The 14,819-nt window shown below is 40.9% G+C and overlaps 1 protein-coding gene across 3 annotated transcripts in view; it reads left to right on the top strand.

Annotated features, from left to right (window-relative positions):
- Nucleotides 1–14,819, top strand: part of MYO16 (myosin XVI) — a 555,564-nt gene that overhangs the window by 485,511 nt on the left and 55,234 nt on the right. For all 3 annotated transcript variants that reach the window (XM_077482903.1, XM_077482902.1, XM_077482901.1), the window contains exons 30-32: nucleotides 3,478–3,718; nucleotides 6,249–6,559; nucleotides 8,007–9,155. In XM_077482903.1, coding sequence (XP_077339029.1) covers nucleotides 3,478–3,718; nucleotides 6,249–6,559; nucleotides 8,007–9,155 — 1,701 coding nt within the window. The remainder of the gene's footprint in view (nucleotides 1–3,477; nucleotides 3,719–6,248; nucleotides 6,560–8,006; nucleotides 9,156–14,819) is intronic.

The raw sequence follows: 14,819 nt of genomic DNA, 5'->3' as shown, positions 1-14,819 counted from the left end.
TTGTACATTGCTGTGTTGCTCTCCAAATGCGAATGCAGTATTGCTTCTCAGTGAGTAGAACTGACTCGCTGTGTTTCTTATGCCGCGTACACACGATCAAACAAGCGGGTGGAAAAGTCAGGCAAACTGAAGTCCGCCGGACAATCCCCCCGTGTGTAGCCTCCAGCATACTTTTTTGACCCGAAAGTATGGCGGACTTAGAAAGTAGTTTTGCACTCCAATCTTCCTGCCGGACTCGCATTTCGGCGGACAATCCGGCCGTGTGTATGCCAGTCCGCCGTACTTTTGAAATGAACAGACTTTTCCTGGAGAAAAGTCCGCTCATTTCGAGCGGGTCTCCAGGTAGGCGGGGCCCGCGAAGGACACGTCGCTGGCCCCGCCACCTGGTATGGACTTAAAGGGGAACCCCAACGCCAAAAAAAATCGGTGTTGGGGTCCCCCCCAAAGTCCACAACAGACCCTTGCACCTTGTCCCCATGTTGATGGGGACAAGGGCCTCTTCCCGACAACCCTGGCCGTTGGTTGTCGGGGTCTGCGGGCGAGGGGCTTATCGGAATCCGGGAGCCCCGTTTAATAAGCCCCCACCCTATGTGAATGAGTATGGGGTACAATGTACCCCTACCCATTCACCTGTAAAATAAAGTACAAAAAAAAACACAACACACAAGATAAAATAATTTATTACACAGCTCCGGGGTCTTCCGTCTTCGGGGGTCTTCTCGCTGGACTCCTCCGCTATCTTCTTATAGCTCTTTTGCTAGCGGAGGAGCCCGGCATTCTTCTTCGTCGCCGCGGCCTCTTCTTCCGGCTTCGGGGTCTTGTCCCCCTCTTCGGTTCTTCTGCCAGGCCACCGCACCTTCTTATAGCTCTTTTACAGCGGTGGCCCGGTCTTCTGTCGCCACCGCCGCTGCCGCGCCTTCCGTTCTTCTTCTTCTTCTTCTTCTCCTGGAGATGTTGACTCGAAGCTCTCTCTGGCCGCAATACCAGGGATGCGCTGCGCGGGGACTTATATAGGGACAAGGGGCGGGGTCATCGGTTGATGTCACATGGGTTGATGTCACATGGGTTGATGTCACATGGCGACATTCCCAGCATCCCCCGGGACTGTGACATCGTACGGGGGCGGGGTCACCACGTGACATCAACCCATGTGACATCAACCGATGACCCCGCCCATTGTCCCTATATAAGTCCCCGCGCAGCGCGTCCCTGGCATTGCGGCCGGAGAGAGCTTTGAGTCAACATCTCCAGGAGAAGAAGAAGAAGAAGAAAGGAAGGCAGCGGCGGCGGCGACAGAAGACCGGGCCACCGCCTGTAAAAGAGCTATAAGAAGGCGCGGTGGCCCGGCAGAAGAACCGAAGAGGGGGACAAGACCCCCGAAGTCGGAAGAAGAGGCCGCGGCGATGAAGAAGAATGCCGGGCTCCTTCGCTAGCAAAAGAGCTATAAGAAGATAGCGGAGGAGTCCGGCGAGAAGACCCCCGAAGACGGAAGACCCCCGGAGCTGTGCAATAAATTATTTTATCTTGTGTTTTTTTGTACTTTATTTTACAGGTGAATGGGTAGGGGTACATTGTACCCCATACTCATTCACATAGGGTGGGGGGCCGTTATCCGGGGGCCCCCTTATTAAAGGGGGCTCCCGGATTCCGATAAGCCCCTCGCCCGCAGACCCCGACAACCAACGGCCAGGGTTGTTGGGAAGAGGCCCTTGTCCTCATCAACATGGGGACAAGGTGCTTTGGGGTGAGGGGGGGCCGCGCGGCCCCCCCTTCCCCAAGGCACCCCCCATGTTGAGGGCACGCGGCCTGGTACGGCGCGGGGGGGCACTCGCTCGTCCCTCCTTTCCTGGCTGGCCGGGTAGCGTGCTCGGACAAGGGTCTGTTGTAGACTTGGGGGGACCCCCACGCCGATTTTTTTCGGCGTTGGGGTTCCCCTTTAAGTCCATACCAGGTGGCGGGGCCAGCGGCGTCTCCTCCACGGGCCCCGCCTACCTGGAGACGCACTCGAAATGAGCGGACTTTCCTCCGCGTGTGTGGGCGAGTCCGTTCAGTACGCCGTATTAGTCTGCTGAAAAAGTGCCGTGTGTGGGCAAGTAGCCCGTTCGGAAAGTACGGCGCACAGTCTGGCGGAAGGTCCACCAGCAGTCTGGCGGGAAGTCCGCCAGACTAAGTCCGTCGGATAGACGGCTACGTGTGTACGCAGCTTTAGTGGATGAGGTGATATTGTATGTTTTATTAGCAACTTATACAGGAACAGAAAGGGGTATGTAAGGAATGTTTAGACTAGTGTCTTGTACTGTGCAATGTGATTTCTACTGCAAACAAATATAACAGACAGCATCTGATTTACTGTCATCCACTGTCGTCTACTGTTCAAATGTAATCAAGGCTGTATGTATTAGTTTAGATAGGCATAATGTCTGCTAAATGTCAATCAGTGTTGAGTAGGCATAACTGCAGTGATGTACTGGTTGTACATGATCCCACATGCCAATGCACAGCAAGATGACCTCTTGGCATCATTAACCTCTTCCCACCCATCTCAGCCCTTTCGCCGGATCTTAAGGCAGGGGACGGGGGGCAGGGGTGGGGTTAAGGGTGGGGCTGAAGGGGGCCCCGTCAGGTAGGCTGTATGGGGCCCCATGGTTTCTATCAGCGGCCCTGATTGCACACACTGACAAATATAAATTCCCCATTGACAACGTCACATATGATGAAACGCGTCTGGAGGAAGATCCTTGCTGACATTACCGCGCTGTCTTGTTAGATGGACGGCTTAGTTTTTATGCGCAAATTTTTAATGCTGTACATTGTAAGTGCAATACTGTTTTTTACTTAACTAAATACTTAGTGAGGCAATATTACACTATAGTGGTTCTCTCTTTTTTGGGTTTACTTCTGAGTGGGTAGCTGAACTAAAGGTCCTGGTTGAGTGATGTTATCAGTCTGGGATATCCATGCAGCCATCCATCCAGAGTCCATACCCCCAATCTTCTGTGCAAGCAAAGGCCTTGGCTGGGCTATAGCCACATGCTGGCTTTGCTTGCCATCTGGTAAGCGAGTTTTTCTAAAGGTGGTGGCACACTTTGTTGAATGAACTCACTGTGGTGGCAACATTAGAAGAATTTGGTCTATCATTCCACACATTTTTGCCTATAGAGAGATGATGATATTTCCTACAATCAAATACTTTTATATTGGACTATATTAGCGCAGCTTCTCTTTTCTATCATTCTATCTATATTATCAATATTTGAGTATTTTTTATTTGGTAGTGTCTTGAAATTTTTAATGTAGACTCTTTCTTTCCTCAGCAAGGCTGTGCAAACCTGCTCTTTCTTTCCTCAGCAAGGCTGTGCAAACCTGCTGACTGACACTGTGTAGCAGAAGCAGGCCACCTGTAGACATGTTAAAAGTAAAGGACAACACTAGCAAGTATCATTTTAGTTCTAATTTCCTTTTCTTTTTTTTAATTAGTTATAAGGATGTTTTTAGCTCGCCATCAGCTGCGGCATAGAATGAATATTAAACAAAATGAAGTTACTTGCATAGAAGACTTCCTTCTGTCTGTAGAGCAGACGGGGCAACAAACCTACAATTCCCTGGTTATACAAAATGCAGCTGACACTGCTCGAGAAAAAGACAGACTTCACTCTGATTCAGAGGCCGCTAGCAACACAACAGTACTGGCTTTGGATAAGGAAGTCAATCCAAACAGGTAAATGGTTACAGGATATGAAAGTACACAACACCTGTAGATAAAAATAAAGAAGAATATTTATTTGCTATTCATAAATTTTAAAATCAGTTTATTGGAAATGTGGCTGCTTGACCTCCAAGCACATTGTAAGGATATGCCCATATTTTAGTTTGGCAATTATGACAAGTCATTTCTAATATACAAAGCAAGCATCAAAGACATTTTCATTGGTTCACCTTTTCTTTACATTAAATGTTACAGCAATGCCCTTACTGAAATTGTATTCTAGGGTTCCATTATATCTATATCACTGTCCACAGAATCTCTTTGAAATTTGGGGATAATCAGCATTAAATAAGAGTTGGCTTTAAAAAAGATTCAGAAATTACTGTTTTTAATATTCTGCTCCCATTGACTTCATTGGGATTTGGCACTTGCAATTCAGTCATGTTTGCATGTTGTTCACAAACATAACAAATCAGCGGAAGCTTTAATTTTGCTGGAAATTTTAACACACTTTATTTCTTCATAAATTTAATTGTTTCTGTAGTACGTTGTACACATTGCAAGGTTTTGTCACTTCACAGACAGGTTCATGGCACCCCCCAGGCATGTTATTTTGTATTATTATTATTAATTATTAATAACATTTATTAAGCGTTATTAAAATTCCCTGCTCCTCGCCAAATTCAAATTTTAAAAGAATGTATTACTTTGTTACATGTCCCTCAGGGCAGTACCAAGCCATTTTTGACAATCCTCTACATATTGGTCCAGAAAATGGCCATTACTGTTTTTTAACCTTCAGCTCCAATTGACTTCACAGGAATTTGGATTTGGCACCTGAACTTTAGTCATGTTCAATGAACCTGTCCCTAACCAAACTCAGGTACAGTCAACTGATCACGAATTATAAGCTGAGTTTTCTGTTCAAATAAAGTGAAAAGTTTGAATGGCAGATGGTAAAAGGTTAGGTAAAAGCTCAATTAAAAACAGTAAAGTTTAAAAACAAAGCCTCGGATATCATTGTTACCCTAGGACATACATAAAAAAAAAAAAACTAGCAAAGACAAGGACAAGGCTAGCTAAAGCATATTAATTACATATTGTCTTGGCTATTACCTTTCTGTAATTCTATTGTAACTGCCTGTGTTCTCTACTCAGTGCTCTTATAAAAAGGAAATAAAGCATTTATAAAAAATATTAAAAAAAATCATCCAAAAATAATAAAAACAAAGTTAGCTCTAAATAACAATGCCTAAATAGAAGCATGGCTCCTATTTCATAGGGGTGCCCATACTGGGACATTAATCAATTTATTTCATTACCATCTAAGGGGAGTTCATTTATTTGGCTACACTTATATACCATTGACAAAAAGGGAAAGGGAATTTCTTAGCTAGCCACATAAAGATCTGGTCTGATCATTCTCAATCATTTTAGCTAAGTACATGTCTTTGTCAAGTAAGACAGATTGAAACAATGGTATTAATAATGGTCTCTATAGTGGCAATCCTGAGAACTGTGTTGAAGTGGAGACAAACGAGACACCCAGGTTGCTGAGCTGGGATAGGTGTAGATTTTACATTTATAATTACATTTTTTGAAAGCTGAACTCTGGGCAAATAAAAATGAAAGCACCTTTGCAAAAAATAACTTGATAAATTGTATTTATTTAACATGTGAGCAGTGTAAGGTTCCTAATTTGACTTGATATCAGCCTCTTACAGTACTTGTATAGCAAAGCTCAAGGTAGGGGAAAAATTAGCACAGGGAACTAATCAGATCTGTCGCAGTGCAAGAAAGGTGATGATAGGAGGAAAGAGCAGAGTTGACAGAGAGTTGTGCTTATTACTGTTCTGCTTCTCCTTTCATTGTCCAGTTAAGTGAAAGTGAAACTGCAATGAATAGGTCCACTTCCACGCCAGATAGGACTATCTGGTGTGGCAGATCTGTCTAAATATCAGGGCTGAATTACTATTATTATATAGAATTTATATAGCACCAACAGTTTGCGTAGAGCTTTACAACATAAAGGGAGGTAAAACTGCAAAAATACAATTCAATACAAAAGGATTAGGAGAGCCCTGCTCCTGGGAACGTACAGTCGAATAGAGAGGGGCTGGGGGAACAAAAGGTAACTGTAAAGGATGAACTGATGGGAGAAATAGGAGATTTGGTTGTTAGCTGAAGGCAGGATAGGCTTCCCTGAAGAGATTAGTTTTCAGGGAGTGCCTAAAAGTGGATAGAGTAGAAGATATCTGGACATATTGGGGTAGGGAGTTCCAGAGGGTTGGAGAGGCTCTGAAGAAGTCCTAAATATGAGCATGGGAGGAGGAAATAAGGGAGCTAGAGAACAGGAGGTCTTTATGGTTTGGGTGATATTTGGAGACAAGATTGTAGATGTAGCTGGATAGATAAACATCAAAATCTTTTGGACAGTTACAACAACTCTCATAGGTGTATTTCATCTGTCTAGTTAGCTGTTTGCCAGAATTAAATTCTAAAGTTTTGTAAGCAATACCATTGGAAATTCTCTTTATTTTAGAAATGAAGACATGGGTAAAAGGATGTTGAAAAGCACCTTTGGAGGATACCGTTCTACACCTAACTTGTTTCATTCAGATTCCATTACAATTCCACTAAGTGTGGGTAGCTTGGCACAGTCTGCACCTGGAACATCTGGCAGATCCATGTCTCTGCACACAGTTTTAAGTTTAGATGACAGTGGTAATCTACAGTCACCTCGAAAACAACCTCCTCCAAAACCAAAGAGAAACCCTACTACAAGATTAAGTGCTTCTTATGAAGCTGTTAGTGCGTGTCTTATTGCTGCAGCTAAGGATCTTGATAATGATGGTGAGAACTATTTCTATGGACTTTTAAGTATATACAGCACAAGTAGTCACGTAGCATCAATAAAACTGCTGAAATACAATGTATGGTTTTTTTACACAATTTATGTGTGTTTTAGAACAATAAAATGTTAATTTGAAAGTAATGTAATTATTTGATAAGTTGTTTTTCAAGTATGCATATAAATAAAGGGTTGGGGTAAGGTTTGACTGGAAGAGCACTTTGGATATACTATAGCATAATTAAACATGTCGGCCCGGAAGGATTTACCCCCTTCCTGACCAGGCCATTTTTTGCGTTATGGCACTGCGTCGTTTTAACTGACAATTGCATGGTCATGCAATGTTGTAGTTTTTATTTGTTGCAATATAAACAAAAAAGTGACAATTTCAAAACAAACAAAATATTTTGTACTTTTTGCTATAATACATATCCCAAAAAAATAAATAAATAATATCTTCATTAGTTTAGGCCAATATGTATTCTTCTACATATTTTTGGTAAAAAAAAAATCACAATAAGGGTATATTGATTAGTTTGTGCAAAAGTTATAGTGTCTACAAAGGGGATAGATTTATGCCATTTTTATTATTGTTTTTTATGGTGATCTGCCATTTTTATCGGGACTGCAACATTGCGATGGACTTGTTGGACACTTATGACACTTGTTTGGGACCAGTGACATTTATACAGTGATCAGAGCTAAAAATAGCCACTGATAACTGGACAGTTACAACACTAGGGGTTGACACTAGAGGGCAATCATGGGGTAAAGTGTGCTCCCCCATGTGTGTTCTAACTGTGGGGGGTATGTGGCTGACTAAAGGAGGAGAGAGATTGTTGTTCCTACTAGGTAGGAACACATGATCTCTCTCCTCTCTGCTGACATAACCGGGATTTATGTGTTTACACACACAGATCGCGGTTCTTGCTCTGTCATGAGCAATTGCACGTGTCTGCTACAGCATTTTAAAGAGCCCACGTACATCTACGATGACTCGCACAGGGGAGCCAACCTGCCGCAGTATAACTGCGGCGGTTGGTCGGGAAGGGGTTAAAACACACTTTTCTTTTTTTGTTTGTTTGTTTTTTTTAATCTGTGTCTCTTTTAGGAAATTTGTCTTTGCACCCTGCCTTCTACAGCCAACAAGAAATGAGAGGAGATTTTATTATTAAAAAAAAAAAAGTTTTGGTTTTAGACACATTTTAATATATGTTTTAATGTTTGCTTATCATCTGTCCTCTCTTCCATTCTCTCTTCTCCTTCTCGTCTTCCTTTTCTCTCTCCTTCTTTCTTTCCCTTTTCCTCTCTTCTCCACACTCTATAATCCTCCCCCTTCTTTCGTACCCCCTCTGTTCTTCTATTTCTGTTCTATTTCTTCTGTTATCCTCCTCTTTATATTCTCTTCCTCCCTCTTTCTTAAACTAGTATATTGTTTTCCTGTTTTAGCTCTCTATCGGCCAAGACCACATAGTGATGATTACAGCACCATGAAAAAAATTCCACCACCAAAACCAAAGAGAAGTCCCAATACAAAGCTGAGTGGCTCCTATGAGGAGATATCTGTCCATAGATTTGGTGAAGTGAAATCATTAAGTGTGCTAGTCAGAAAATGCAGTCGGGACATGGGAATCATGCAAAGAGCCGCCTCTGCAGATGGACCACATCCAGGGATGTTATCTGTATATATGTCACAGGAGGAAGATGATAATGAACCTGTGTATATAGAAATGGTTGGTAATGCTAAGAAGAGTTGTCCACATGAAGCCTGCAGTCCAGAACAAGGAGAAGCTGTATATGAGGAAATGAAATACTTCAATCCTGATCAAATAAATAGAAACACTGTGCAGACCAGTGCCTCACAAACTTTTTTGGCAAATATGAACTTAGTTGATGGCTGTGCCATAAGTAAAAATGTGAATGGCCAGTGCAGGGAAACGTATGACATACCAGCTCCATTTCCAAACCTCCTTCCTCATCGACCTCCTCTGTTGGTATTTCCTCCTGCCCCAGTTACTTGTTCTCCTGCATCTGACGAGTCCCCTTTGACTCCATTAGAAGTAATAAAACTTCCTGTACTTGAAACCAACATAAACTTTTCTATACAGCCGGAATGCTCAAGTCCAATATCTCCTCAGTGTGCAAAATATCAAAAAGGGGACAGTGAAAGACCATCATCACCAGCACAGAGTGCACTTTGTGTTACAAGCAAGATGTCCCCACCTTCTACGCCTCCATTGCAACCAACATCAGCTTCTTACAGTTCGACTACACACTTTACTTTTCCCACTGAGACTCCATATGCCTTGTTAGTTAACTCTGCAAAGAGGTCTCTTCATACAGATACTCTAAAAACGCTTTGTAGACCTAGTCCTTCTGTAACTGATACTTCTTCTAGCACAGTGACCAAATTGCCCTTTTCTTCACCGGTAAAAATTCCAAGGACTATTCAAACTAAATCTCCTTCTGTGTTTCCAGCCAGTGTAACCAACATTAGCAATGTGACAAGTCCTCTGGATGAGTTAACAACCCTCTTTAACTCAGGGAGGAGTTTACTGAGAAAATCGGCAGCTGGCAGGAAAATTCGTGAACTGGAAGGTATGAAAGAAATACAGTGACTTTTTTGTAAAATTTTGATATTAATGCACAAAAAATAATGCAGCAGTTGCGCAATGCAGATAGTCAGGTTTCGTTTTTCATATAAAGCAAAAAAAATGTAAATTATTTTACTATAGTTTTCTCCAATGTTTGTAATTTCATAGTTATACAATTTATTACATTCTTTGAGTGCCATTGGTTGTGTGCCTTCAGGCTCAAGTGACACAAATCTAGCCCTGATAATGTATTGTTTGCTGTGGTAAATTATATTTTTTATATTATACTGTATATTCCATTAGAAGTTCTTTCAGTCTTTCAGTTACTCTTTAATTTAAAAATTACACCTGTATCCCAGACCTAGTGTGCTAGGTATTTCAGCAACTGCAAGACGTTTTGTTCCCACCAATGTCCAGGAAGGCGGGGTTAATAAAATGTTTACAAGTTGGATAGACATGTATGGCTGGCTGTAGATGCTTTTCATATGCTTTTTGCCAAACACAAAATTAATAATGATTGAATTTGTGTTGAGATAGCCCCTCTGCTCCATATCAACTTTTGCAGGGGTATCTATGAATCATTACACTAGACTTTATAGGTTTTGTTCTACATATTTATCTAGACTGATTGACTGGATGAGCCCAGTGTGTTGGAGGAATACCAGCCTGGTAAATTGCAAAATCAGTCTTTCTGAATTTAAATTGCTGAACATTAATATTCCCACCTAATGATTGCCCACCATACTTCCAAACTTCCAGTTTAATATGACAATTCAGAAAAAAAGCAATACCTTGGAGTCCATGTCACCCTGGCATTTTCATACATTTTTCAGGTGAAATCCCTCTCCCTTAACAACAATAAAACAAGACCTTAAGAGATGGAAAATGGAGAAATGGAGATATGCACTTTGTGTGACAAAGGCAACATGCTGCAAATTAATATAATGCCCCTTGATGCTGCAAATCCTCCCCTATCACAATACATCCTACTTTTCTCCACTCTATTAAAAATGAATTGATACATTTTTTGGGGGCAAAAAAGAAAACATCCAACATAGCACACTACATTGCTTGCCATGTGCGCTATGATCGAGCCATACACCTTGCCCAAATGTTTCACTGCTGTAAACATGCAACGTTTAACAAATGAGTAGCTATAGAACAGGAAGCCTCCGACATCCCTCTGTCATCCTTACATAGATCTTTAAAAATCTTCCTCTTGCAGTTTAACTCCCCTGTCTGATAGGCACAACACTAAAGGTAGTACAAGCAATTAACTTTTTTTGTCTCTATCATTTATATACTTCACTAATGACACCAGTCATAGATAAACCAGATGTCTCCCCTTGTATGCACAACTGGCAACACAGTTAGACTTTGTCTCCCAAGGGTCCCCATGACTCATATCTGAGATACAAAAAATGGTTCCCCTCTAATGAGATGGTGAGCCATACAAATGTGACATTCATCAATTTCTCAAAACCCCTGACTTCCTTGAAAACTTGTGCCCAGACCCTAAGCCCTCATTTATTCACTTGCTGATGACTGCTATCCATGGTTCTGAAACTGTATAAACACAGTTCTGTACCATAAATTGAGAATAATTGTAATCCAATAGCAAATTAAGTGACCGCACTCCAGAAATGCAAGGAAAATGCGTTATTGCATAAAATCATCAAACATCAAAAAATATTTTTACAACAGCATCATGACATACATGGAGGAGAGCATTTTTGACGCGTTTCACAAATTTATTTGCTTAGTCATAACCAATAAAACCACAGTACACTAAATAATTTCCTTATTACTTTGTTAACTAATGTTTACCTATCCATATTGGATCAAGGCCAAATATAGGCAACAATGGTAATGGAACAAGGTGAATCCTGTTTAAAATTAGCAAAAAACATTGTTATTGATACAGAGAATGTGGAAAATTGGTTGAAAAATGGGTAAACGTTGTGTCCATTTCTCTTTGAATCAATGTTAACAACACCTCATTGACTCACATTGGATTTAATATTTTGTTTACTCAGATCAGTAGACACAAACTTGTAACTGTGAAAGTGAAAACGGATCTCTCCAAAATTGTTTAAATGAATTACAATGAAAAACACAAAATAACTGTCATACAAATACATCTTTGCTGATTTTATTATCCAATCATGTGCAAGCTAAAATGGTGTTTTTTACTTTCCTTGCATGTCCCACTCGAATCTACAGTGACTGCATTTCCAAGTGAAATTTCAAGTGCACTTGCACTTGTAGTTTTTACTTGTAGTGCAAAGTTGATTTTCCTTTAGTAAATAACCCCCATAGCTAGTTAAAGTGAGATTATTGTATGTAGTTAAGGGGTTTCCAGTGATTTTAGTATAAATATACATTTACCTTGATTTTGACTCACCAGAAGTTGGATCTTATAGTCCACCTGCTGGTGAGTCAGAATCAAGGTATACACAACAGAATTGGGAAGCACAGATCCAGGAGGTGACAAGGAATCAATTGGAGATGGAATCCATGTGAAATTTAAAACTGTGTATTGCTGATAAAACATGCAACCAATACACAGTACAAATGGGAAAAATCGTCAGAATGGCCAAACTCACTGTGATAGTGCCAGCAATGGAGCCAAAGGTGGTAGAGAAAAGGCTGCCCCACTTCCATAAGGGCTATGGACAGAGGGGGCTGCAGACCAAAAATGGGAAGCCTGAAAATGCTTTCCAACAGGTAGGAGCGGTGACCATAACCAAAGCCGGGCTACATCATGGATGGGAAAGGCTGAGCACAGATCCAGAAAGCATGATCGGTTCATGACCAGAGTGGAAGATAGCAGAGCCACTGCAGCGGCTGGTAAGACCAGAGATGGATGCTGGAGGGGCAGCAGGAGCGGGAATGAGGCTGAGCTGCAATGTGTTCAGACACTACAGGACTTTTCCCCAGCCGCGTCACAAACTACGACCGCAGGCAGACACTGGCAAAGCCTGATGGATCAAATGGTTTAGAGCAGGGGATGTGATGTGTATCACAGCAGGTGCCGGAGCTTAAGCAGTATATGATCAGCGGCTCTGCCATCTTCCACTCTGGTCATACAGTGATTGTGCTTCCTGGATCTGTGCTCAGCTTTTCCCCTCCCTGATGTAGTTATGGTCACCACTCCCAGCTGTTGGAAAGTGTTTTCAGGCTTCACATTTTTGGTCTGCAGCCCCTCTGTCCACAGCTCTCACAGAAGCGGGACAGACATTTCTCTACCATCTTTGGCTCCATTGCGGGCACTATCACCATGAGTTTGGCCATTGTGGTGATTTTTCCAATTTGTACTGTGTATTCGTTACATATTTTATCAGCAATGAACTGTTTTAAATTTCACATGGATCTCAAATTGATTTCTTGCCACCTCCTGGCTCTGAGCTTCCCAATTCTGTTGTTTTTGTCTGTTTCACATTTGGTCACCTGAGTGTGGTAGCAGTGGTCAGTGTGACTTTTATAATTACTTTGGCTCCTTGTTTTACTTTCTGCACTTGACTCCCTCTTAGAATCAAGGTATAGCATACACAATGAAGATAAAAGAACACATTAAGCATCTATGTGAAGATCTGATTAAGAAGTACAAAATGGAATTAAATATGTTTATCAAAAGTTATCAAATAAACCTTGAAATTTAGTTGAATCGCTGGTTAAGGGATGGATAGAGTGTGGCATAGTTAAGGGGTGGAAAGAGTATGACACAACTCTAAAGCTGCAAAGAACAGATAGTAAAGTAGTAAGTTAAGTAAGAAATCATAAGGAGGTTAGTGCTGGAGACAATAAAGAGGCATGTGAAATCCCTGAAAGAAATATATACCTATATGGCTGAACTTGGTTAGACCAGTGGTTCTCAACCTCAGTCCTCAAGTACCCCCAACGTGCCATGTTTTAAGGTTTACCTTACTTTGCATAGCTGTCTTATATCAATATCAATGACTTGGTATTGATAAGAGCTATTTTATCTAAGGGAAGTTCCCAAAACATGGACTGTTGGGGGTACTTGAGGACTGAGGTTGAGAACCACTAGGTTAGACTATGCATACAACTGTTGCCTGGCTACTTCACCAGTTGCAGCTTTATGGAGGAGAAAATAAATGAAATCCATTGTCTACTAAAACATACATGACATTAGTTTGCCATAAGAAAAATCCTAAGAGAACCTAAAGTCAAGTTTGTTGAATATTCTATCACCCCCCTCCCCTTTTTTTTTATCCTGGTGGCCACTATCACTAAAACAAAAAGAGGAAATTCAAAATTTTTAAGCTGTCACCAGAACATGCGAGGCTGAACCTGTTTGGGTGACAAATGTACAAGATTAGCATTTCTCTCACTTTGAAGTGGAATCTTCCCAATTGGGCACATGGCAAAAAATAGCATGACAGAGCTTTTCATCATTCCCTACTTCATCCAAAACTGAAAAAATGTATGGCTCTATATATACTGTAATAATACCAATGCTAATGTCCTGGAATATGCAAGTCAGGGTCCAGAGCACAATCCAATATGAAATATGTGGCTGGATTAAAAAATATATTTTTTTTTTTACAATCCTTATGCAACCTGACAAAGCTTTGGCAGTTTTCTAAAGCGGAAAATGGGATAGTTTCAGTGTTTAGATATGTGAAACATATGCCTGTGCATTTTCTATGATTTTTAACTGTAACTCATTTAAATTACTTTGTAGAGATATGTTTTCACTTTAGAATAGTGTAAATAGTCTATTTCTGTATATCAGTGTAATAAAAAATAAATAAATAAAACAAACCCCTAAAGACACAACAAAAATATAAACTCTAAAGACTAACTATATATAAATATAACTGTCTCCCCCCCACCTCCCCCCAGCTTATGCAGAAAATAATGGCAATTTTGTAATGAATGATGTAACATTGAGAAACACCTACCTTAATCCACCACTGTTCCACAGTCTGCCTCTTCAATTTTTTTTGTTGTAGCCTCTATCGTAAGTGTTTTCACATAAAGTGCAAGACCAGAAGTCACTGCTGGTTTTGCATTGTATGTGTTGACTTAGGAGTGCCCACCCACATTAAGATGCTGTAGAGTGAATGCACAGCCGGTTGCTGCAAAACAGTAATCCTTTGTATTACATCCTTCATAATATAATGAATATTATTTTATGCATCAGCTGGGGAAGTGGGGGGTATGGACATTTTATATATGCCTGGAATTCCACTTTAAGCCCTCTGTAGTTTAGTGTTCTATGAAAACCATTAAACCTTTCAGAGGTGTGAATTATTAAATGCGGTTTTAGCGTCCTAATTTTAGTCTTTGTCATAAATATTTTGGGCTGCAATGGATTTTATACATCCCCTTCTTGTGCCGGCTTGATTGTTTATACAGTAGGCACAGTATCTCACAAAAGTGTGTACACCCCTCACATTTTTGTAAATATTTTATTATATCTTTTCATGTGACAACACTGAAGAAATTACACTTTGCTACAATGTAAAGTAGTGAGTGTACAGCGTGCATAAGAGTGTAAATTTGCTGTCCCCTCAAAATAACTCAACACACAGCCATTAATGTTTAAACAGGAGATTTTTGTTGTTTTATTAATGTTTAAACCGCTGGTAACAAAAGTGAGTACAAGTGGAAATGTCCACATTGGGCCCAATTAGCCATT

Source organism: Lithobates pipiens, unplaced genomic scaffold, assembly GCF_037356315.1.
Source record: "Lithobates pipiens isolate NorthernLeopardFrog02 unplaced genomic scaffold, aLitPip1_a1.2 Scaffold_16, whole genome shotgun sequence".
Classification (NCBI taxonomy): Eukaryota; Metazoa; Chordata; class Amphibia; order Anura; family Ranidae; genus Lithobates; species Lithobates pipiens.
Note: the sequence above shows the minus strand (reverse complement) of the source record. Positions and strands in the feature narration are given on the sequence as shown.